Raw genomic sequence first — 23,261 nt, 5'->3', positions numbered from 1 at the left:
AAATGTGTTGCTTATTCTGAAATTACTGTTATTTGTCAGACCAGAATGGACTATAACATTGTATTTTTGCAAATATTTATATATATATACATAAAAGGGGGAAGATTTTATATAGCATGAGACCAGATCTAACGTAACCTGTTTCTTTGATTCTGGGAAATAGGCTAAATAAGACAACCTGTTATTGCCCCAAAGTTGGGTTTCCTTTTGAATAATTTTTGCAATGATAATGCAGAAAAGTTATTTTTATAAATTCATGTTTTTTTTTTTCTTTCCCTCCAAGGAAACCAACATGTCTGACAAAAGTGACTTAAAAGCTGAGCTAGAGCGCAAAAAACAGCGCTTGGCACAGATAAGAGAAGAGAAGAAACGGAAGGAAGAGGAGAGGAAAAAAAAAGAGGTAAATCCTGGGTGTCGGGGTGTTTGGTGCAGGAAGGAAAATTACTTAATTCTGAGGGGTGGGTCATACTGAGAAACAGGACCCTTTAAAGAAACCTTTTATCATACTTGATATGAAGTGTAGAAATAGCCCACATCTTTCACAAAAATCAGGTGCTAAAGATATTTTTGAATACTTTTCCAAGAAGGAAACTTTGTATAGTAGATGCTTGTGTGTATAGAAACCAGAGCTGCTTCCTTGCTTAAAAGTTTTTCTTTAGAGAAAAAGAGAATGTATTTTGATGCCTCATAATCTAAATAAGTGTTGTTTCATACTCTAAGGCAGGGGTGGGGAACCTTTTTTTCTGCCAAGGGCCAGTTGGATATTTATAACAACATTCGAGGGCCATATAAAATTATCAGCTTAAGATTTAGCCTACTGTATTTGGTCAAACATTTAATAACTCACCCCTAATGCCTTGGCAGAGCCAGACCAAATGATTTTGCAGGCCTTACACAGCCCAGCCCGTGGCCAGACATCCCCCACCCCTGTAAAAGGCTTGGGAGACCAAAGTAACAGATTATAACAATTATTTTCCGACAAAGTAAAACGTAATTGCAGTTGCATATTAGCCTTCTGGCATCTTGCGTTTCTCCATTCCATTCCGCTGTGATTGATGCCATAGTTTATTTGTCCTTGACAGCGTGCATAATGTTTTTCCTTTGGAGATCTTTGCTGTTTTACATGCGGTCTTGAGTGACGTGGAGGTGAGAATTGACAGGGAATGGCTATTCATTTACACGCAAAGCGAAAAAAAGCATTAAGTTATTATGCTTCCTTTCCCTCACATGCCAACGTTCACTGTAGTTTTAAAGCACCTGTTTTCCTTTACTAATAACCGGTTTCCTTTTAAACTGACATTCTAATATCCAACTTGAATTTCACAGAATTACCACAAAATGCAGTGTGATATGGGAAATCTGGTTCTGAATTGTACGGTCTGCTTCATCTTTGTCAGTTTAGGCTGATGGAAACAGGCCACCCTTTCTGTTTTGGCACCAAGCAGCTTCGGCTGCTGGAGAGTTGGCTTGTTGCACAGCAGACAGAGCCTGGGAGATTGGGGTGACAGGTGTGGGAGTGTGGAACACCTGGATCGTAGGCAAACCTGGGCCTCTACCTGCTTCTGGAGTTAAAGTCACATAGTCTTCCTGTCCTCATTTCCCAGCGGTCAGGGTGGTTTAAACCCAGGACTCCCCTGGTAATACAGAGTCATAGTTTTCCATCTCAGAGTTTTTAATTGGAAAGATCCAAATGGGGCCAGATTTGGGGATTCACTTGGACTACATCATCTTAAAGGTCGGCCGTGGCTATGCATCTTGTCCCCCCCACAACTCATCCCCCCAAAAAAGCGCTTTCCTCAGTTCAGTCTAAGCACCTTTTCAGACTGGGAAGACTGGGCTTGTCTGAGCAGCCAGTGCTGTAGGACCAAATAAGTGAACTCAGGGCTTATGCACACAGGCTTCTGAGTGGACCTGCTGGGAGCCTGGCTCTGCCCTTCACAGCTCGGCCTTGAGTGGGTGTGGGACGCTCTGAAACGGTTTCCTCTGTGAAATGGAGAGGAGAGTGGTGCCTTTCTCACGTGCTCTGTGCGGACCCAGGAGACACTGTGGAACAGGGAAAGATGCAGAGCTGTGATTCTGCTCCCGAGATCAGCTGCCAGAGGAGAAGGCAGTCCCGTAGATTGGCTGCGTACGTTTATTAGGATCGCCGTTGGTGAACCAGTTTCTGAAAACGCCCTCATTATTGGAAAGGTCTTATAATTCAAGGCCTCTCGTCTCCTGGGATTGTACCATTCTGTTGCTGGAAGAAACCTGGAAGTAATCTATTCTGATCCCTCCATTTCAGTTGCTCTTAAATCCTAGACGCCTGAGCCTTCTCAGTAGCCACCCTCTGTCTCTAGTCTCAGGCCCACCCCCCTTTCAGGCAGTTGTCCAAAGCAGAAATCCGGGGTAATTCTTTCACCACTCCCTTCCCCAATTTACTACAATGATCATCAGGGCCTGGACAGGCACACCATTTTCACCCTGATTTTCCTTCTCCCTAAAACCCACATTCCAGACAGGCTTAGCTACTTACACATCCCCTGTGGGCCCTGCTCCCGCTTGACTGGGCTTTGTGAATGTTCTCCTCCCTCTGCTTTTACTGTTCTACTTCTCTCAATTGTCCTTCCCCTGGCTGTTAGCTCCATGTCTTTCAGTTCTCAAATGCCACTTCCTCCAGGAAGTCTTCTGGGATGCCTTTCTGCCTCCATGACTAACTTAGTCCTGCACCCCATCCTCAACCTTATCAAACCATTTAGCACAGAGCATTAGATTTGCCTCCTCACTTGTCTTTCTCTTCTAATAGAGTGTGAACTTTTGAGAACAGGGCTGGATGTCTTTGTTTGTTTTTTATCACTGAGTCAATATCTAGCGTAGGTCTTGTCTCTAACAGCAGGCCTTCAGTTAAAGGTTATACAGGGGTGGGCAAAAGTAGGCTTACAGTTTTAAGTACACAGAACAGTCTCCTCCTCCTCCTCCTCCTCCTCCTCCTCCTCCTCCTCCTCCTCCTCCTCCTCCTCCTCCTCCTCCTCTTCTTCTTCTTCTTCTTCTTCTTCTTCTTCTTCTTCTTCTTCTTCTTCTTCTTCTTCTTCCTCTTCTTCTTCCTCTTCTTCCTCTTCTTCATTGTTGAAAGTATTACATAGGTCCTCCTTTTCTCCCATTAACTTCTTCCAGCCCACTCCAGTCCCCACCCCCAGGCCCTCACCACCTCATTGTCTGTGTCCACGGGTTATGCATATATGCATACAAGTTCATTGGTTGATCTTCCCACCCAAGAGTTTATTCTTGTATTATTATTTACTAACTACTGTGTTATTGATTTGTATTACAGCTGTATGAGTGAATGAATGAATACATAAACTAGTTAGGGCAGACCTCAGATGCTGGTCACTGACATCCTTTCCATGCATCTGGGATTATTTCCTGCAAATTTCCTTGGACACTTTTGATCCTAAGTCTATGGGATGCTCTAGTCAATTGGCTACGCTTACTGACCCCTGGAGATTTTCTAGTTTGTATGCTGTTTATAGCGAGTTAGAAGTAGCCTTAAGCTTATAGGTTTGCTTTTTAACTTTCTTTAGGCTCATATTGTAAATAAAACAAATTTGGAATAAAAAGGAAACAAAGTGATCTTTGATGCGACTCTGCCTAACTATTTTTGCCACGACTGAAAACTAGTGTGTGTTAGGACCACCCAGGTTGATTGTCGTCTCCACAGAATCCAGAAAACTGTGTACATGTATAAAATTACCACTCTCCGCTCCTTTGCATGTCAACTGCTTTTTTGGCTGTGGTATTATGGATGAAACCTGATTTTAAAATAAATATAGTGGCCACCATTTAAGACACAGACCCAATTTCATGAAAAATTGGCCTCAGTGCGATGAGGTGTGCTTAATGGGGCCACCCTGAAGTTTCGTCCTGTCCTTGGCCTTCTGCCGAATTACTGCAGGGTAGGATGGACAGGGGTTTCCTGGCCTGTCCTCGCTTGTTCCTCTAATACCCTCAGAGCTGTCTTTGGAGAAGTGACTGATAATTCTCAGCTGATCGTTTTTCTTTGATTATTCCCTCTGGATCCCAGCTGTAATAACCCTTCACAAGCAGAAATGTCATTCCCCGGGGAAGGCACCTTTAGCATATTTTTAATTACCAGTACTGTGAAATCACTCTTTATTGAGTCATTAAAACACATTAGGATTCTGTAGTATTTACAAGAAAAAAATAGAAAGTTTCATGATTAGGGTACTTGGTGTAACTATCTTAGATGAAGTAAAATTTTGTTTAGTTTAAGGTGCTAATTGAAACATATAGAATCTGCCTTTATTTTCAACTAGAGACCCAATGCACAAAATTCATGCAAGGAGCTTGGCCCTCGCAGCCGTGGCAGCTTGTTTTGGCTCTCACAGCCCCAGCTTCGTCTGGAAGGTCGTTCGGCTGTCCGGTCTAATTAGCATATTATGCTTTTATTATTATAGATAAGCCCCAGTAACCTAATTTTACATTTTTCATGATCAACTTTGAACATTGATACCTTTCCTGAGCTTCTGTTACATCTAGATGGACATTTGTCCTTATTTATATATGTCACTAGAGGCCCGGTGGGGTCCCTCAGCCTGGCCTGCAGGGATCAGTGGACCTCTGCGCCGCCACAGCCCAGCCTTACCCTCCAGCTCCTCAGGCTCCAGCCCGCTGTCCACGTAGATCCCGCACAGCACGAAGTAGTGCGGGAAGCAGCAGGCAGCCGGAGTGGAGCCCTAGCCTGGGCTGGGCGCAGTGCCACTCCCGCTCATCCTGGCCCCACTGTGCCTGCCGCTACCACTCAGGCTCGCAGGGGCAGTGTCCACGGGAGAGGCTTGCACTGCCACAGCTGTGCTCACCAGCCTTGAGCCTGGTGTCTGGCGCCCATCTGTCAGCTGAGCAGTGCTCCTGCTGTGGGAGTGCACTGACCATTAGGGGGCAGCTCCTGCATTGAGCATCTGTCCCCTGGTATTCAGCGCATGTCAAGTTTAGGCTTTTATATATATATATATATATATATATATATATATATATATATATATATAATATTATATTCTCTGTTTCCTTAGGAATTAAGAAAGGTATGCTCTGGCTGTTGTGGCTCAGACAGTTGGATGTCATCGCATGCACAGAAAGGTTGCCAGTTCGATTCCTGATCAGGATACATGCCTGGGTTGTAGGCTTGATCTCTGGTAGGGGCCATGCAGGAGGCAGCCGATCCATGTTTTGCTCTCACATCGATGTTCTCTCTCTCTCTCTTTCTCCCTTTAGCTCTTTCAAAAAATCAATTTTAAAATCTTTAAAAAAAAAGGTGGAAGGCAAGGAATGAGTTTTAGAGACACCTTGTATTTGGCAGTGAAATTTTGGAGGTGGAATTCAGGTGTACTTTTTTTGCACAATGCATGCATGTTGACATCTGATTTACCTGCTAGTATGTTTCTTGAATGCTTAGTGATTAATGTTAAAATAAATGAAAAAGAAACAGATCCTGTGCCTTTCTGCATAGGACATACATGACAGAAAATTATAGATAATATGCCCTAAGTTTATCCGTTCATGCTATATAAGCTGCCTTAGAACTTCTGTGATGACCTTTAATAAGTTTTTGTTGAAAGAATGAGGGAAGGTTAATGATTTCTTGTTTTTGATCTTAGAATACAGAAATGGCTTTATTATGAGCATGGGGTCACTGAAAGTTTAGATGACTAAACTTTCAACAGTGGTGTTGTAAAGGGCTTTCTGAAGGGGGTACAGTTGTAAAACATTCTATAGCTATAGAATAACATTTTCCAAGGTCAGATATTCATTCATTCATTCAACACATTTTTTATTGAGCATCTACTATGTGTCAGGCCCTGGTCTAGATGTGAGGCTATAGTGGTGAACAAAAGAAACACGTATCTGCTCTCAATAAAGCTGATGGTCCAGCTATGGCTTAACTCTTTACTGTAAAACCGATTATACAATTCCATATTGGCTTCCTAAGATGAATTTTGCTTATCTTAGTTGTTTTGTTTGCATTTCAGTAGCTGCTATGGTAATTCCTTTTCTTTTCATTACCTCCCTTTTCCTTCCACCCTTCTTTTAACTTTGTGATATGTGAATGTTGATACTCTCACTCAAAAGGTCCTTTTTCTCATCTTAGTTCTACCTTTGCCTCTGTTGTACGCATAAACTTTGGAACTTGCTTCAACATGAACTGTGTTATCTTCACTGATAGAGATTAAACTGCCATTTCGGAATTTTGGGTCAAGTGAGACTGCCAAAAATCCTCTTGCACTTCTCATCCACCCCTATAATGGCTGTTTTTCCTCTAATGACAGGTAGACTCCAAAAATATGAGTGTGCTTTAAGCCAGAGGCAAAGAATAACAGTGTTGAGCTCAGCACTATGTGCAAAGATACATTTTGCTTATAATCAGGGTATAGGTTACCAACTGGGAGTAAGTCAGAAGTGCACGGACTCTCTGCTTTAGATGCCAGGATGTAAATTATGGTTCACTGCTTCAAAATGTCCTCTGCACTCCTGGAGGAGGTAATGTACCTGTTAGGGTGCCCGGCTTGCCCCTGGGGAGAAAGTGGGTCTGATAACTGCATCATTGGTTTTTTACAAACTTGAGGACACTCTCACTTCTCTAAACTCACAAAACTTTGTCGGCAGATAACTGCACGCCAAATAGGATGTTATCCAATTTCAGATGTGGGGCAAATGCTTTGTCTTAAGAAGTAACTGTGTTATGAAAAAGAAAAAGAAAAAGATCTCAATGTTTAAATTCCCCCAGAACTCAGTCAACTGACCTTCTTTAACCTGTGTTTTGACTTGTCACTATCCTGTAAAATACATACTGGGCATAGGGTTGACCATAAGAAGCTCATACAATATGTATTTTTAGACAGAATTTGGCAAAGAAAGTCCTCCTAAATGATTTTTTTGTACTATATTTTTCTACATGACAATTTTCTCTCCTGAGTTAATATGTATAACGGAACCTGATGCAAGTGAAAAGTCACAAGTAGCAAGACTTACATTCATATTGTTTACATGCCTTAAAAACATTTTAGCCCGCTTTATTGTAAGTCATGCTAAACATAGATTGCTGGTACAAATAGTGTATTTTATAGTGACTGATTTTCTCTTAGTGTATTTTATAGTGACTGAGCCAATTTTATTTTTTAACCAGATCCCAGTAATTCCTTGTTTGCATAATCTCAAACATGGTGGTGGTGGCGGGAAGGTGGGGGTGAGTTTTACAAACACACAACCATCAAGAACTGATAGTATGTTTTCCCAGAAGGGACAAGGAGGTTAGCAGTTATTAAGTGGAGCAGTTAGTCTTTTGTCATCCTTTATACACATGATTATGTCTATTTAGGGTGTTTGCCCAAGCATTTACCATTTCAGTTTCAGCCAGGAAAAGCACACAGGCAGTTTTGTTACTAACTTTTCTTGCTGGCATCTACCTTTTAAAGGCTGATATGCAGCAGAAGAAAGAACCTGTTCAGGACGACTCAGACCTGGATCGCAAGCGCCGAGAGACCGAGGCTTTGCTGCAGAGCATCGGTATATCCCCGGAGCCCCCTCTAGGTACTTAAGTGCTCTGTGTTCCTGTTTCCTTAAATTCGACTTGAGTGGGATATACCATGTCCAGTGTTTACTATTCTTTTACGCCCTTTTTATTTTTTAAGAAATTCTGTGGCTGGTTTATGCTTCAGGCGTATTTATTTTTGGAATTGAGGCTGGAAGGCGATGGGAGGACGGGTTGTAGAGTTGTTCACAATTTGCTGCTTAATGACCGATTATGTGGCCAACTGTCTCCACGGTGTTAGATTATTTTATATTTGTTAAATGAATTGCCACATGGTAAATAATAAAAAAAAAAATCTTGGAATTTTTGTCTTAAATTGCTCATTTCCATTGCTGAATTCCAACCTCTCAAATATGGTAAATCTGGTTATGAGATAACTACAGGCCTAGTTATTCCATGATGAAAATAGAATGCTCAGTGGGAAATTTGAAGGAAAACTTAAAATGGTGGCAGATGATCAGCTAACTAACAAATTTAAATGTATTTGACTCTATTGTATATCTTGGTTTTATTGCTAATTGGCATTTTCTCTGTAATACCCCTCCTCCAACTCATTCATTCCTAACTAATTGTCCATGATCTCATTTTATCACTTGGGGCTGGATATTGAACTCTTTGTTTTATTTGTGTTGAAGGTAACCTGTACATACTGTGTTTATTCTGTCACTTAACTATATATTTCTTATGGGATAAGTTATTTTGAATTTTTCTTTATCCATTTGCTTTCTTTACATTTCAGAGTAATTTTAGGGTGTCTGCAAAACTATGCAATATCCAATATAGTTTTAAAAAACTCTTAAAATAATACATATAAATGAGTACAATATCAGGTGGCTTTTTAAAAATGGTCTGTTTCCTTTGAATTTTATTATTGGCTTTTATTTTAAAATAAGTTTTTACTGATTTCCATAGTTACTTAAACTAAGAACAAAAATTATCCCATGCGCAATACAATAACAAGTATTTATATCAATGTAGATAAGAAAAAGAGCAGTATTCAATAAGCCTACAAATTATTAAGTGTTGCTGAATAAAATTTAATATGTACACACAAAACTAAAACACCATGAGAAAGCATTCTATAGTCAACTTCAATTTGTAGTAAATAAAGTCATATCTAACAATGATTATCATAAACCCCAATAAGATGTTGATTATTTTGCTGAGCTTCTTATGGTGTGGCAGATATAACCTATGGGATATATGACTAATGGACTTTCTTCGAGGAGGTTGACAAACTTTTTTGTATTTAGTTGACATGTGATATAAATTAGATGCTTTGTAATCAATTATATTTTCCCCTTAAAATAGCTTTGGAAAGTTTGCTGCAATGTGAATGAACACAGGTTAAACACAATAGTAACATGTCCTATTCTTCCCTGCCCCACATAAAGCCAGTAAATAAACTTTAAGGATAAAACAGTTAAATATCCCTAAACCGTAACCAAACGGAACTGTCCCTGCATCCCAACCAACATTGGCAACCGTGGACCGCATTTTGAGTTTTCATCCATCTCCCTGACTTACCCTCTGACTTACTGTGAGGATAATCAGTGAATTAATTATGGGACCACATGAAAATTCCTAGTTTCTTGATAGATCTGCCATTGTGTTGTAGGATTTGGACAAAATAGTTAAACCCTTTCCCCTATTAAATAAATAAAAGGAAATTGCACATGATTGAAACCAAATGGGAATCTGCACTCAGGGACTGGCGTTTCTTGCTGCCCACCTGGCTTCTTTGGCATGTGTGAGATTGAGAACCCGTTGAATTTGCCTGGCCTGCAGCCACCGTGGCTATTCGGTGCAGCTTCCATCTCATGGACATTTGGCTCATATTGGAAAGCTAGAGGGGAAAAAAATACATTTGCATTTTCTTTAGCTTTCTGATTGTGCTATCCTTGCTCTCAGCTTCTTAGCTCGCACTGACCTTGGCCTTTGAACTCGTGTCTCCTGTCTTCAGAATGGCAGTTTGCTTGTGTGCTCATGGCAGTGCCATTGAGAGCTGCCAGAGGCGAGCAACACAAGTCCCAAACACAGTAAGCAGTACAAAGGGATGAAACTATTAATTAAATGTAAAAATAAAGCATCCTGACATGTTTCTTTGTTTTGAAAGAGATTTTTAAATTACCAGGTTCAGCATTTACCCTTCCTTCCTCACTTTGTTCCTCTTAGCAAATGCAGTTTATAGTCCACGGATGATAGATTTCCCTCCAAATGCAGACAGAATTTACTGAATCTTCTTGACCGTTTAAATGATCCAGAATCACTTATTTCATCATCCTGTAAAGTTTTACAGACACTCCATTTTATTTTTTAATAGGTCACATCTATACTAACAAAATAAAGTGGAGAATTGGAATTATCTGGATAGTTCATACTAGAGAGATCTTTGACTTGAATTATCTGGATAACTATTTTGATTCTCTATTTTACTTTGTTAAGGTGGACATGGCCTTAGAATCCCTAAGTTAATTCTGTCTAAATTCATTTCAGATTTTCATTTCCAAAATATATAAAATTCACTTGACTTTCTTCCTTTTCTTTCCTTTTTTTGTTTTGTTTTCCATATCCCATCTCAATTTCTCCTGGCCATATAACCACTTTAATTTGGGTCCATTTGTTTTGATTTGTCTGACACTGCTCTTCTCAGTGCAGTCGCTGCATTTTTTAACATGGGATACCTGTTATTTTCATTATTTAGTCCCAACCCCTATGTCTCCCTCCTCGAAATCAGTGAGCACTCCCAGTGAAGCTGGAAGCCAAGACTCAGGTGACCTGGGACCATTAACAAGGTAAGAATTGTCCCTTTACAAATGGGCCTATGTGCATGTACCTGTATACTCAATCATTTTATGTTTAACTTTATGGTGGCTTGCTATTTTATTCGTATAGCAATGATTTTGAACACTAGGAATTATAAACGTATATATAATCCTTCCTTGAGTGAGCTAATTAAAAGCTGTGTGTTGTTTAACAACCACACACATATCCATTAGCTTGGGTTTAAAAGGAAGCAGGGAAGGACCCAGGACAAATGGAATGTATACCTGTGTTCTCATTATCCTCCTTCGGTGTTGGTTTCCATGAGAATCTTTGTGAATAGACCACTAAGGTGTTCTAAACCTGAGTTTCATTTTCCAAGCATCTTTTCGTTTTCTTACTAGAGCTGACTAATTTGAGAACTCAGTCCCCAAAGTGTTTCTATTGTTATTACTAATTATGATGATCACCAGCGTTCACTGCTCTGTTTTGTGAGTCAATTTGCCAATTTTTTATTGCCCCGTGGCTCCTGGAAGATTATATAACTTCTGAAAACAGATCTAGATATTCTCTAACTGAACCCCCTGAAAGGATATCCAAAAGGTAAAGATGTGAAGAGGGCAAAGAGAAGGCTCATTGATATCTGTGGAGTCCTGGTAACTTTCTTAATGCAGTTGCCTTCACCAGGATTCCCACAAGCAGGTGCACATATGCAGCTGATGTGAGTGGGGCCGGGGGACTTGTGGCAACTGGTTAGCAAACACCTTGTTTATAAAGGCCAGATGGTCTCCTCACAGCTCAGGCTGGTTGAGCTTATGTGGGAATATGGACCCAGTTTTTCACATCTTTCCATTTTCCACGAGAAGCTAAAAATTCAAGTATTTGTGCAATAATCTCCTAAACGTTAAAGGGCCATGACTTTGTTTGAAGTAGTTGTGGGCCAGAATTGGCCTGTGGGTTGGCAATTTGTGACCATTAACCCTGTCTACCTGTTTATAATTCTTGCTACTATATGTATTACTGGGGGAGAGGTATAAAATTTTGCATTTTTTTTCTCTGAATACATTATCATAAGAATTATCTTCTGAAAGTGCATTGTCCCCATATAGTCGATTTGGGTAGAGAAAAATATGGAAAGAGTATAGTTTAGTATTAGCCTGAAGTGTAGGATGGCTATTTTTTTTTTCTTTCTATTTTTTCTGAAACCAACATGTAAGATTGTAATTACCGAACCCATATCAGGCAGCCTGTTGGTGTGTTTCAGACTTGAGTATGTATTTTGTTTTGATAGGGCCTTTTAAAACCAATGGCCACTGCTTTCAATTTGAGAAGAATGAAAGTAGAGGTTTTTGTGGTTTATTTTAGCAAATTGCCTTTGTGATTTGGGGCGGCACATGTCTTCTCTCATCTTTCGCTTCGAATGCTTCAAAAGGTCTTTGAGGGGAAAGAAAACGTAATAATAACACAGTTATGTAAGATCTAACATTGTTGTAAGAGCTAGCTGGCACAATATAATCACATTCCTTGGTGGGTTCCTGGGTCTATCATTAAGTTAATATATTTGCCTCTTTCTATGCAATGATGGTGTAGTGTCCATTAAGGCTTAGCTTCAAGGGCTGCAGTTAGCAGTATTAAGTTCTGTTACTGAGTTCACAGTTGATGAGCCCTTTTGAAAGCTTTCTAGAGAAAGCTGACCTGTGCTGTTAGCATTCTGGGGACAGCAGCAATTTCTCCTTCTCAGAGACCATCATTCTTCATATGTCCCCCTTCCTTAGATGACTTTTTTATTAACTCAAGAAATCACTTTGGAGGAAGTGCTATCCAGACCTATCCCACACAAACTCTAACTAGCTTCAATTCTTTATAGGAACGTCCTGGCATGAGTAGACAACTTGAAGTCAACGATTAAATTCCATGCTAAGTGTAGGTTTCATAGGAAGGCAAGAAAATTGGCATTGAGGAAATGATGGTTTTTCAGAAAATCTAAGCACAAAATTTGCTTGAAGAGAAGGCATGAGGAATAGCTTAGTAAGTCTTGCCCTTGTTTTGAACTTCGGAAAATTCCACGCAAATTTATGTTTTTGCTTCCATAAAATAGACATGAGAGTCAAATTTCAGGAGAATATTATATTTGTTGTTAAAATTCAACTTGGAATGTGTTTTCCTTAGAAGAAACATCTCTGAAACAATTCCGATTAGCACTTCATAAAACATGAGACTGGGAAAAGAGCGTGGTAATTCCTTAGCATATAACTCTGTAGTCATAAATTTGACTTTTTATGTGGAATTTGGACTCTGAAAAATGGAAAATCTTTCAGAAGATAACTTACGGATCAAATTAACACATCTGGTCCTACGGGTGCACATAAATTCTGTCATTCATTTGCCAATATTTCAAACCAAAATTGACATTTTCTTTACAGAGTCAAATTGGTAAACATTTCTTATATAATCCCTATAAGTGGTTAATTTGCAAACTGGCATGCTGGCTATACCTGTTATAAAGAAAAGGTTAAATCAGTACTTTTAAAAAATCAAGTGTAACAAAATTTCTTTTATTGATTTATAAATAATTAAGCAGTTGACTTAATTTTTTAAAAGACTTAAAAGAGAATTGGAATGTATAATAATTTTTCAATTTTAGTAGCATGATTTAATTTTTGTAAACTTGAAGTATCACAATTTGTTTTGCAATTTCTGCTTCTGCTGTTATGGCCTGCTTCTCACTTACAATTTACATTTGTGGTATTTTATATTGTCTTAAACAACTTCGGCAGAACTAATTAATCATTTCTCAGTTAATTATACTGGGCAAATACAATGCTCAATATTACTCATAAAATATGTGAAAGACTAGTTTTACTTATAAACATAGATATAAAAAACCCTAACTATTCTATATCGAACCAGAATTCAGCACAATATTAGTGGGATACCATGCTATGAGTAATTTAGCATTCATTAAATAAATCAAAGATATTTCAGCGTTGGAAAATGTGTTACCATAATTCAGCATATGGAAAGATCAAAGGGGGAAAAATCTTTGCAATATATACTGAAATGGTACTTGGGAAATTTAAACATCTATCCCCATATTTTAAAACTTAGTAAAAAACTTGGTAAAATTCAGATATTTGATAAACTCTGCCTTTCTCTGACCACCATCTAGTGAGCTCTCAAATAAGGAATTGAGAATAATTTGTTCATGGTCAGTTTGTGCTGGCGGTACCTGGTTACCTTTTCTTTAAAAATATTTTTTTAATTGATTTCAGAGAGGAAGGAGAAGGAGAGAGAGATAGAAACATCAATGATGTGAGAAAATCATTGATCAGCTGCCTCCAGCACACCCCACACAGGGGATTGAGCCTGCAACCTGGGCATATACCCTGACTGGGAATTGAACCGTGACCTCCTGGTTCATAGGTCAATGTTCTACCACTAAGCCACACCATCCACATAAACACCATACAAACATAAATTTGCGTGGAATTTTCCGAAGTTCAAAAGGGCTGGTTACCTTTTTTTTTTTTATTGTCTAAAGTTTTACATATGTCTCCTTTTTCCCCAGTTGACCCCCCCCCTCCAGCCATTCCCACCCCAGGCAAGCCCCCACCACCCCAGTGTCTGTGTCCATTGGTTATGCTAATATGCATGCATACAAGTCCTTTAGTTGCTCTCTAACCCCCCCTCCCCTACCATTTGTCTCTAGATCAATCTATTCTTGTTCATCAAATTATGTTGATCATTATATTCCACATATGAGTGAGATCATGTGATATTTATCTTTCTCCGACTGGCTTATTTCGCAAGCATAATGCTCTCCAGTCCCATCCATGTTGTTGCAAATGGTAAAAGTTCCTTCTTTCTTATAGTGGCATAGTATTCCATTGTGTAGATGTACCATAGTTTTTTAATCCATTCATCTGCTGATGGGCACTTAGGCTGTTTCCAGATCTTAGCTATTGTAAATTGTGCTGCTATGAACATAGGGGTGCATATATCCTTTCTGATTGGTGTTTCTAGTTTCTTGGGATATAGTCCCAGAAGTGGGATTACTGGGTCAAATGGGAGTTCCATTTTTAACTTTTTGAGGAAACTCCATATTGTCTTCCACAGTGGCTGCACCAGTCTGCGTTCCCTCCAGCAGTGCAGGAGGGTTCCTTTTTCTCTGCATCCTTGCCTACACTTGTCATTTGTTGATTTTTTGTTGATAGCCATTCTGACAGGTGTGAGATGGTATCTCATTGTTGTTTTGATTTGCATCTCTCGGATGATTAGTGTCTTTGAGCATGTTTTCATATGACTCTGGGCCTTCAGTATGTCCTCTTTCGAAAAGTATCTATTTAGGTCCGTTGACCATTTTTTGATTGGGTCGTTTATCTTCCTTTTGTTAAGTTGTATGAGTTCTCGGTAAATTTTGGAGATTAAACCCTTATCTGAAATATCATTGCAAATATGTTCTCCCATGCAGTGGGTTTTCTTGTTGTTTTGCTGTGCAGAAGCTTTTTTATTTTGATGTAGTCCCATTTGTTTATTTTCTCTTTAGTCTCCATTGCCCTAGGAGCTATGTCTGTAAAGATATTGCTACAATATATGTCTGCTATTTTGCTGCCTGTGGAGTCTTGTAGGATTTTTATGGTTTCCCATCTTACATTCAAGTCCTTAAGCCATTTTGAGTTTGTTTTTGTGTATGGTGTAAGTTGGTGATCTAGTTTCATTTTTTTTGCATGTATCTGTCCAAATTTCCCAGCACCATTTATTAAAGAGACTGTTTTGACTCCATTGTGTGCTCTTGCCTCTTTTGTCAAATATTAATTGTGCATAATGACTTGGGTCAATTTCTGGGTTCTCTGTTCTGTTCCATTGGTCTATATGTCTGTTCGTGTGCCAGTACCAGGCAGTTTTGAGAACCGTGGCTTGGTAATATAGCTTGATATCTGGTAATATGATTCCTCCAACTTTGTTCTTTCTCAGGATTGCTGTGGCTATTCGGTGTCTTTTTTTATTCCAGATGAATTTTTGGAGAGTTTGTTCTAGATCTTTGAAATATGCCATTGGTATTTTAATGGGGAGTGCATTGAATTTGTAGATTGCTTGGGTAGTATGGACATTTTAATGATGTTGATTCTACCAATCCATGAACATGGTATGTTTTTCCATTTGTTTATGTCTTCCTCTATATCTTTTTTCAATGTCCTGAAGTTTTCCAAGTACAGGTCTTTTACGTCCTTAGTTAAGTTTATTTCTAGGTATCTTAATCCTGGTTTCCCTTTATTTACTTGGTGATTTCAGTGGAGAAAAACATATATTGTCTTCTAAGATACTCTGATGAATCAAAGGCTAAAGGGAGGACAATAAGGTTTTAGTAAAAGTGAAGAAGTGCAATAAAATAATACAAAACCTTGGAGGAAATTTAAGAAGACTATAACAATTTTCTATATATAAAATTCTTTAAATTATAATAATGTAAAGAGAAGTCAATAGGATGCCACCAGCTAATTTGACTCCAGGGAGACCAATATCACTGATCCAAGTCAGTCTCTTTGGAAATTAGAATAAAATATACACTGTGGGGTTTTCTCTTCATGCAGCACATTGCCTGATTAGTTAAATGTTTTTGATATCACTCTGTCTTCCAGAGAGTGTACTGTGTACATACATGTGGTCATAACAACACATGAAGCATCTCTTTTAGCAAAGGGATTGCTGACCTTTCTTCCTGAGAAAAGGCTTGCTTGACAGCAGCTCTCTGATGGGTTCCTTCTGAATTCCACTCCGATGGACTTCCTGTATGGCTCAGTGTGGCCCATACCATGTCAGGGCTTTAATGCTAGGCAACAGGTGAGATTCTCATACAGTAAGTTAATAAAAAGTCTTTTTAAAAAGAGTATTTATTGGTATAAATATTTGTTGTACTGTTGCAGTTTTATTCCCGACATCAAAAAATCTTTATCATCATTATTGCCAGTCCTGAGTAAGGAAATAATTAAGGTTGGGAAGTAAAACATTAACTCATTAATTAAATGCCATCCTTAATTAATGACAGTGACAGATTGAGTAATATGATGGATTTTAAAATGTCCATATTATACTTTTGGAAATGGCATTTGGGAAATGGATTTGAGGATGACATTGCCTGGAGGTTTTCTATTGGGCACTGTGCTCACATTGGTCCAAACTGTTTTCTTCATCTGATTAGGGACTAGTGATTTGTTTGACAGAGAAACTGTGGGACTCAAGGGAACTCACTATTCTGCCTTTAAGCTGTCTCTCCACCTTAAAGAGGAGAGGAATAATGTGAAAATCAGGTTCCAAACATTGCACTTGCTTCAGGGTCTACCTAATGTACCTAAAGCTGCTAAGTTCATTTGATGGAGAAGAGAGCTGGACTTCGTCTATTTTTTTTTTTTCTCAGCACAAACCAGCATTTTAAAGACAGGCTTCCCTTCTTCAATGTTGGAATAAGTCTGAAAATTCTCCTGGGACTGTGTGGTGACATCATGCAGTACAACACTGAGTTCCTTTTAAGTGGCTTAGTAGTACTTAAGGGGGAGTCAGGCAGACATGTCCTGCTTTATTCTTTCATTTTTAAATAGCTAAAGTAAAAACTATTTTGGGGGAATCAGCTTTTCTTCACACTTCAGACCCATCTGCAAAAGAGCAAGTGGAGACCATTCATTTATTCATTCATGTGTTAATTCAATAAATAATTGAGAATTTACTGTGTGCAGCACACACAACAAATGTTAAATGTTAAACCTGACAGGAATATAAAGATAACAATTCTTCTTACTTCTAAAGAGCCTGATTCCAGTAAGTTGACAGATTTAATTTGAAGCCATCTAAGGAAATGTAAGGAAATTACAGCTCTCAAATATTTGTATATTTCATAAGCAATAGTGTCATAAACTATTATTTCCAGATTATCTATAATTAATTTGTATTCATGTGGGACAAGTGATTTTGATTCGTTAGTACCCTACATAGAGTCTTAACATATATTAGGTTCTTGGTAAATGTCCATTGACTTGTGTGTGTGTGTGTGTGTGTGTGTGTGTGTGCACGCACATTCATGTGTGCTTGCATACATACTTATGCATATGCACAGATTGCAAAAAACTGGGTGGGATGGGTGTAGGATAAGTGGAGGGATAAGGACAAAGATAAAAACAAGGAAGATCAAGGTTGTTGGACAAGTTGCCTGAAGGTGAACTTGATTCAAGGAGAACTATGGGCAGTAGTTATAAGACTGAGGTACAAGGCAAGGATTTCCTCACAGAAACAAGTCAGAAATCCAGTTCCTGGGCTCAAAGCTAAAAGTCAGAATGGGAATAGCAGTGTGTTTGGCTCGATGCTGAGGCTCTGGGCTTTGCAACAGTGATCATTACCTCCTGAAGACCTTTTTCAGGCTTGGTCTTAAAGCTTGATACAGGGCTACTATTGAAGTCAAGTGGATTGTAGATTGGCAAAGAGAGCTGTGGAGCCTGGCCAGCTCAGTGGTTGAGCATCCACCTATGAACCAGGAGGTGATGGTTCGATTCCCAGTCAGGGCACGTGCCTGGGTTGTGGGCTCAAGTCCCCAGTGTGGGGCATGCAGGAGGCAGCCAATCAATGATTCCCTTTCATCATTGATGTTTCTATCTCTCTCTCCCTCTCCCTTCCTCTCTGAGATCAATAAAACATTAAAAAAAAAAAAAAGAACTGTGAAATAAGAACCGTGGAAAGGTATTTCTTTATTGTTTTATATAAATCAAGTTATTTTTGAATGAGGCTATCTAGGAAAGATATATTTATAGAGTAAGCCATTTGAGATGGGTCTTGAAGAATGTATATGCTTTGGACAGGTAGAGATGGGAGAAAGGGCACTCCAGATGATGGGAAAGGCATAAACAAAGGAAAAGGGTGGGGGAAGTATGGGTTTTAAAATGCATGTTAAAGGGGAAGTGTCAAAAGAGATCAGAATCTGGGAGACAATTATGACTTTTGAGATAGTTGAGATCCCTGGCTGCTTTACCTGGTGCTAATTTGAAGAATTTTTACCTAATCGCTTGTTAAAAATATAGGCATCTACGTCACAGGTCTGAGGTAAGGTCTGGAACACTGCAATTTTTTAATGCTTTCAAGATCTGAGGACTAGTTAGGGAAACCATTGGTCTAATAAAAAGGACTGACACTAGAGTTGTGCGAGTAGAAAAGGAAATAAAAGGCAGATCAGAGAAGAAAAGGTAAAATGACTCTGGTGTACAGATGGACATGTAGTAAAGTGGGACTTAGAGCTCAACGGTGATGAGGACTTTGGGATTATTTGTGCAGAAGATGGAAGTGAGGGAGAAGCCACCATGGGAAGAATAAGGACCCTGCCAAAATTGGTCATGGGATTTGATGATTTGGAGTTGTCCTAGTCATGATCAACATCATCATCACCATCATTTTTGTTACTACTGTTATTGCTTGTGTTGTTTTATTTCCATACATTGAGTTTCTGGAAGTAAAATGAGTCCAGGAGTTTATTGTGTTTATGATTCTCGCTACATTTTGGCATATTGGTTTCCAGAAGAACTGTACTGACTTTAAATGCCACCAGCAGTGTACAACAGTGCCTTATTCATGCTGTTAGCATTAGCAAATGACAGAGTACTGCCTTCCAAGTATATCTCTTTCTTATAACCAAAACCCACAAAAGGTAAGAGCAAAGATACTCTTTAGGGAAGAATTTGAAGGCTTTCTACTCTGAGGTCTAATAATGATGGGAAGAAGAATGGAAACCACCAACTTAGCTGTTGATAAGAGCTACCAGGAAGAAGTTAACGCATCAGAGAGCAAGGTATATGCAACACAGATATCATGTGTTTTACTCCTGTTATACTTTCAACAGTTGTCTAGGCAATGTTTTTGTTTTTTGAAATTTTACCTTATCTAAAACTGAAACTGAGCAGATTAAATTAGACCAATGAAGGGAGAATTTTATAAGAATTTAGACAGTGATGAATTGGTAGAAGGTTTAAAATATAAAGTTTTGTTAGTCTCTCAGTATGTTACTGCTAATTTGAAGACTTTTGATGTTGTGTCTATTCTTTTTTTCTGAAATAGTTTTACATTTTTTTTTTTTAAATTTTAGTTTTCAACTACAGTTTACATTTAACACTATTTCGTATCAGTTTCAGGTGCACAGCAAAGTGGCCAGAATGTTTTTACTATTCTTAAAAGAAGTATGGACAATCAAATTGCCCTCCCAAATTATAAACTAACTGTTACATGGTGGGCCTTTTTAGATGGGATAATAGAAGCCACAATGTGTAGCATGAATAGAGCTACTAGTAAATAAGTGAATGATTATTTTCCATGGTGTGGAAAACTTCTGTACCTAGTATTTTGAAACGGACTTGGGAAATGTGACTTTAATTGGCATGGTTTTGTGGGACCACAGAACCATGATAGTGCCCCTTAGTCCAGAGTAGGTAAGGAATTACTGGGTTACTCAAGATGTGTGCTAACAGCAGGGTCCCTATGAAAGAGATCAGAGATCCTCCTTTAGGTCCTCAGAGAGTTAACCTAAGAAGTAACAAAAAATGACCAGTGCAGACAAATGCAACTCTTTACAATAAGCAAATAAAGCCAGGTGGGTTCCCATACAGGAGCACTAGACAAAATCTAATTGCATAGTTAAAGAGCCATTACGTCAGCCAGGAAGGGTTGGGGTGGTCACCCAGGAATCAGGGAAATTGGAGACTGGCAGCAGTGAGGGGGTATGTCTGGCCTTGCTGGAAGATGTAGATGTGGGCGAGAGGCAGGGAGGAGAGATAGAACACGGAGAAGCTGTAGTAGTTAAACATTCAACTTTATTTGTTCTGATTTCAAAGACACTGAGGCCATCCAGCTTCCCGGGAAGCTGGCCTTCAAGGAGAGAAGCTGTCAGGCTTGTATAATGGCTATGCAGGCAGTTACTGTTCTCATGAGAAATTGGTAAGTTGGCATCTCTAATAGAGTCTTATTAGACCAAGTGGACTAACTTAGCCACCTAAATCCAATACACTAGGCACTGATGACAATGAGTTTATGTCCAGATCCTATCCCTTCCTTTAAACACCAAGTCGAGTGGAATCTCTGATCTTTTTAGGAAAGTGTATCTCCCTGCTCCATCTTCCAAAGAATGATGAAAGTACAGTCCAACACCTGGCTGACTGGCACAGAGTCAAAAACCATTGAAAAGAAATTATGACTATCATTGTTAATCTTTCTTATGGCATTTAGTTTCTTTCCCCAACTAATATTGATGGAAGCTTTAAATTGTGCCAGGCGCTATGCAAGTGATGAAAACGACTTTCTTCCTTGCACATATTATCAGTATATCACTAGGTATAAATATTCATGTCTCATTCTTCTACTAAAATGTAAGTTTCTTAGGTGCAAGTTCTATGTCCCGCAGCACTCCTGTGGAGCCACATATACGGCATATCTTACTTTCTGCCTTATTTTACTAAACTACTTATGTATGTTTTATCTCTCCATAAGATTGGCAGATGCCTTAAGAACTCTTTTAATACCGAATAATAATATTTTACATATTAGCCCTTTAAAAGATATTTTTTGAGTAAGTAAATGAGTGTTTTCTTAAAAAAAATCCTCTCCCTGCATACATTGACTGGTCCATTCTAGAAATGATTGAAAACTACAACTGAGTACTATATGGCAATACTATGGTGATTTCTATGTGGCAATACTAGTATGTTGTGCTAGTACAGTGGTCGGCAAACTGCGGCTCTCGAGCCACATGTGAGCCGCAGTTTGCTGCTCTGTTGACTAATGAGTTTGCCAACCACTGACCTAGACTCTCGATTCCAATAATTACAGGCTGTTGTTGTTCCTTGTAATTAAGCCCCTATCCCAGTGGTTGGCAAACTCAGTCAACAGAGCAGCAAACCGCGGCTCATGGCTCGCGAGCCGCAGTTTGCCGACCACTGTGCTAGTATGTTATGTTCACATATCTTTACTTACAATTTCACTACTTCTTTCATTTTAAACATACACTACCTGGTAAGATTTCAAACTGCCCCAGAAACTGTGGGGAAGCCATCATTTTATTTTCAATCACATCATAACTTGATTGGAAAGCAAGACCGATGTCAATTGGTTAAATAAAAGTATAGCAACTTGGAGGAAGAAAGCTGAAAAGCATCATCTGATGCTTTTTTAAAAATCTGGCAGAAAGGCCCCCTAAGGGCCTCCAGGCCTGCCTGCATCCTCACTGGCTGAGGACCAAAGACTTTCCTGCCGGCAGAGTTCAGCAGTGTCCAGAGAACAAACCTGGCCCAGGCGTGGCCCTCTCCAAGGTGCTGCCATTACAGGGAAGGTTTTCTGCAAGCTTGCACAGAAAGAATTCAGCGAACGTTTAATCCAACTTCTTAGGCTACCCTTGGAAACACAAACAACCTTTGTCCATTTAATATATTGGCTTTAAGTTCCTTTTCAAAGAAAAAGTGCATTTTGCCCAAGGTCTGAACACCCCACAGGTAATAACAGGAACAATGAAAATAAAATAAAACCAGGGCACTTAATAGCATCCTTGGCTGACTACTTACCTACTGCTGACAGTAGCTAGGATTTCTTTTACTGGATAATATGTGTGTTACTGTGGGGGCAGGAGCGTGGTGGGTGAGTTACATGGACCCCTTTATCATTCTGGCTCAGTAAATGCAAATTCCAGCTGCTAATCTGTGGACTTAAGGGGATGATTCTGATGGAATCGTCATTTGTACTGCTCACAGGTACAATGCGTTCAGTGAGCTGTCAGATAAGCAACAGAACAGCCCAACCACCTGGGGTCTGCTGCATTCTTCACCTGCCTGGGAGAAGTGGAAAAGGTCAATAAAGGTCGTTCCGTCAGAAACCTCCAGGCAAATTGAGGGCAAAGCAGCTGATCCCAACCCTTAGGAGGGAATGCTTCTCATAGTCAGCCAGAGCCTGAGGTAGCTGTTCTGTCTAGAGCCAAAGAAATGCCCTTATAGATAAAAGGTTTGATCCCCAGAGATTGTGAACGGCAAACATGAATCGCTATAATGGGTCCCATTACTTCTTCTGTTTGAAATATGTGGAAGGAATCAGTGCCCAGAACCAGGAAGGGCTGCTTTTCTTGAGCAGAGAATGAGTCCAGGGCATTGCTTCTCACCCCTGCCTGCATGTTAGAGTCACTTAGGGAGTTTTCAAAAATACGGATGGTTGGGTCGCGCCTCACACTTTGTGATTTAATTGGTCTGAAAGTGGCCTGGGCCTTAGGCTAGGCTTGAGTTAATCACAGGTCTAGATGCTGACATATTTGAGCGTCAGTGATGCTTTCTTTCTGCTGACTAATGAAAGCAATAGCCCAGCCCACTCATTTCCTAAAGGTGGTTTCAGGGTCAGCTATAGCATTTCCTGGGAACTTGTTAAAATATAAATTCTCAGGACCCCACCCCAGATCTACGGAATCAGAATTTCTGGAGTTGGAGATCAGCATTCTGTATTTTTAGGAAGCCCTCCAGGTCATTCTGATTCACGTCAGTGTTTGCCAGCCACTATTTAAGTCCAGACCTTGCTGCTCAGATGAGGTCCACAGACTGGCAGCATCTGTGTCCCCTGGATCTGTCACATAGGTAGGTCACTGGCTCAAAGAAATATTTGGTAGTAGATATGTGGTAGTAGTAAGAGCAGCTATTGTTTATCATATGCTTTGTGCTTTATGGGTATAATTTTATGTAATCTCTGTAGAAGACCTGAGAGAGATCATCCATCCATCCATCCATCCATCCATCCATCCATCCATCCATCCAACCATCCACCAATTCATGCATCTATCCATTTATTCAACTAATGCTATCTATAATAATCTATAATAATAAAAGCATAATGTGCTAATTAGACCGGACAGCCAAATGACCTA

The 23,261-nt window shown here is 39.4% G+C and overlaps 1 protein-coding gene across 4 annotated transcripts in view; it reads left to right on the top strand.

Annotated features, from left to right (window-relative positions):
- Positions 1-289: 289 nt before the first annotated feature.
- DYNC1I1 (dynein cytoplasmic 1 intermediate chain 1) overlaps positions 290-23,261 on the top strand; it is a 246,102-nt gene continuing 223,130 nt past the window's right edge. For 2 of the 4 annotated variants that reach the window (XM_028156775.2, XM_028156761.2), the window contains exons 1-3: positions 293-400; positions 7,467-7,581; positions 10,236-10,377. In XM_028156775.2, the coding sequence (XP_028012576.1) occupies positions 293-400; positions 7,467-7,581; positions 10,236-10,377 (365 nt within the window). Of the gene's footprint in view, positions 401-7,466; positions 7,582-10,235; positions 10,378-23,261 lie in introns of all 4 variants that reach the window. The other 2 variants (XM_028156766.2, XM_028156777.2) reach the window with 2 other exon arrangements.

Source organism: Eptesicus fuscus, chromosome 14 (assembly GCF_027574615.1).
Source record: "Eptesicus fuscus isolate TK198812 chromosome 14, DD_ASM_mEF_20220401, whole genome shotgun sequence".
Taxonomy (NCBI): Eukaryota; Metazoa; Chordata; class Mammalia; order Chiroptera; family Vespertilionidae; genus Eptesicus; species Eptesicus fuscus.
The sequence above is the reverse complement of the archived record's forward strand: the minus strand, read 5'-3'. Positions and strand labels throughout refer to the sequence as shown.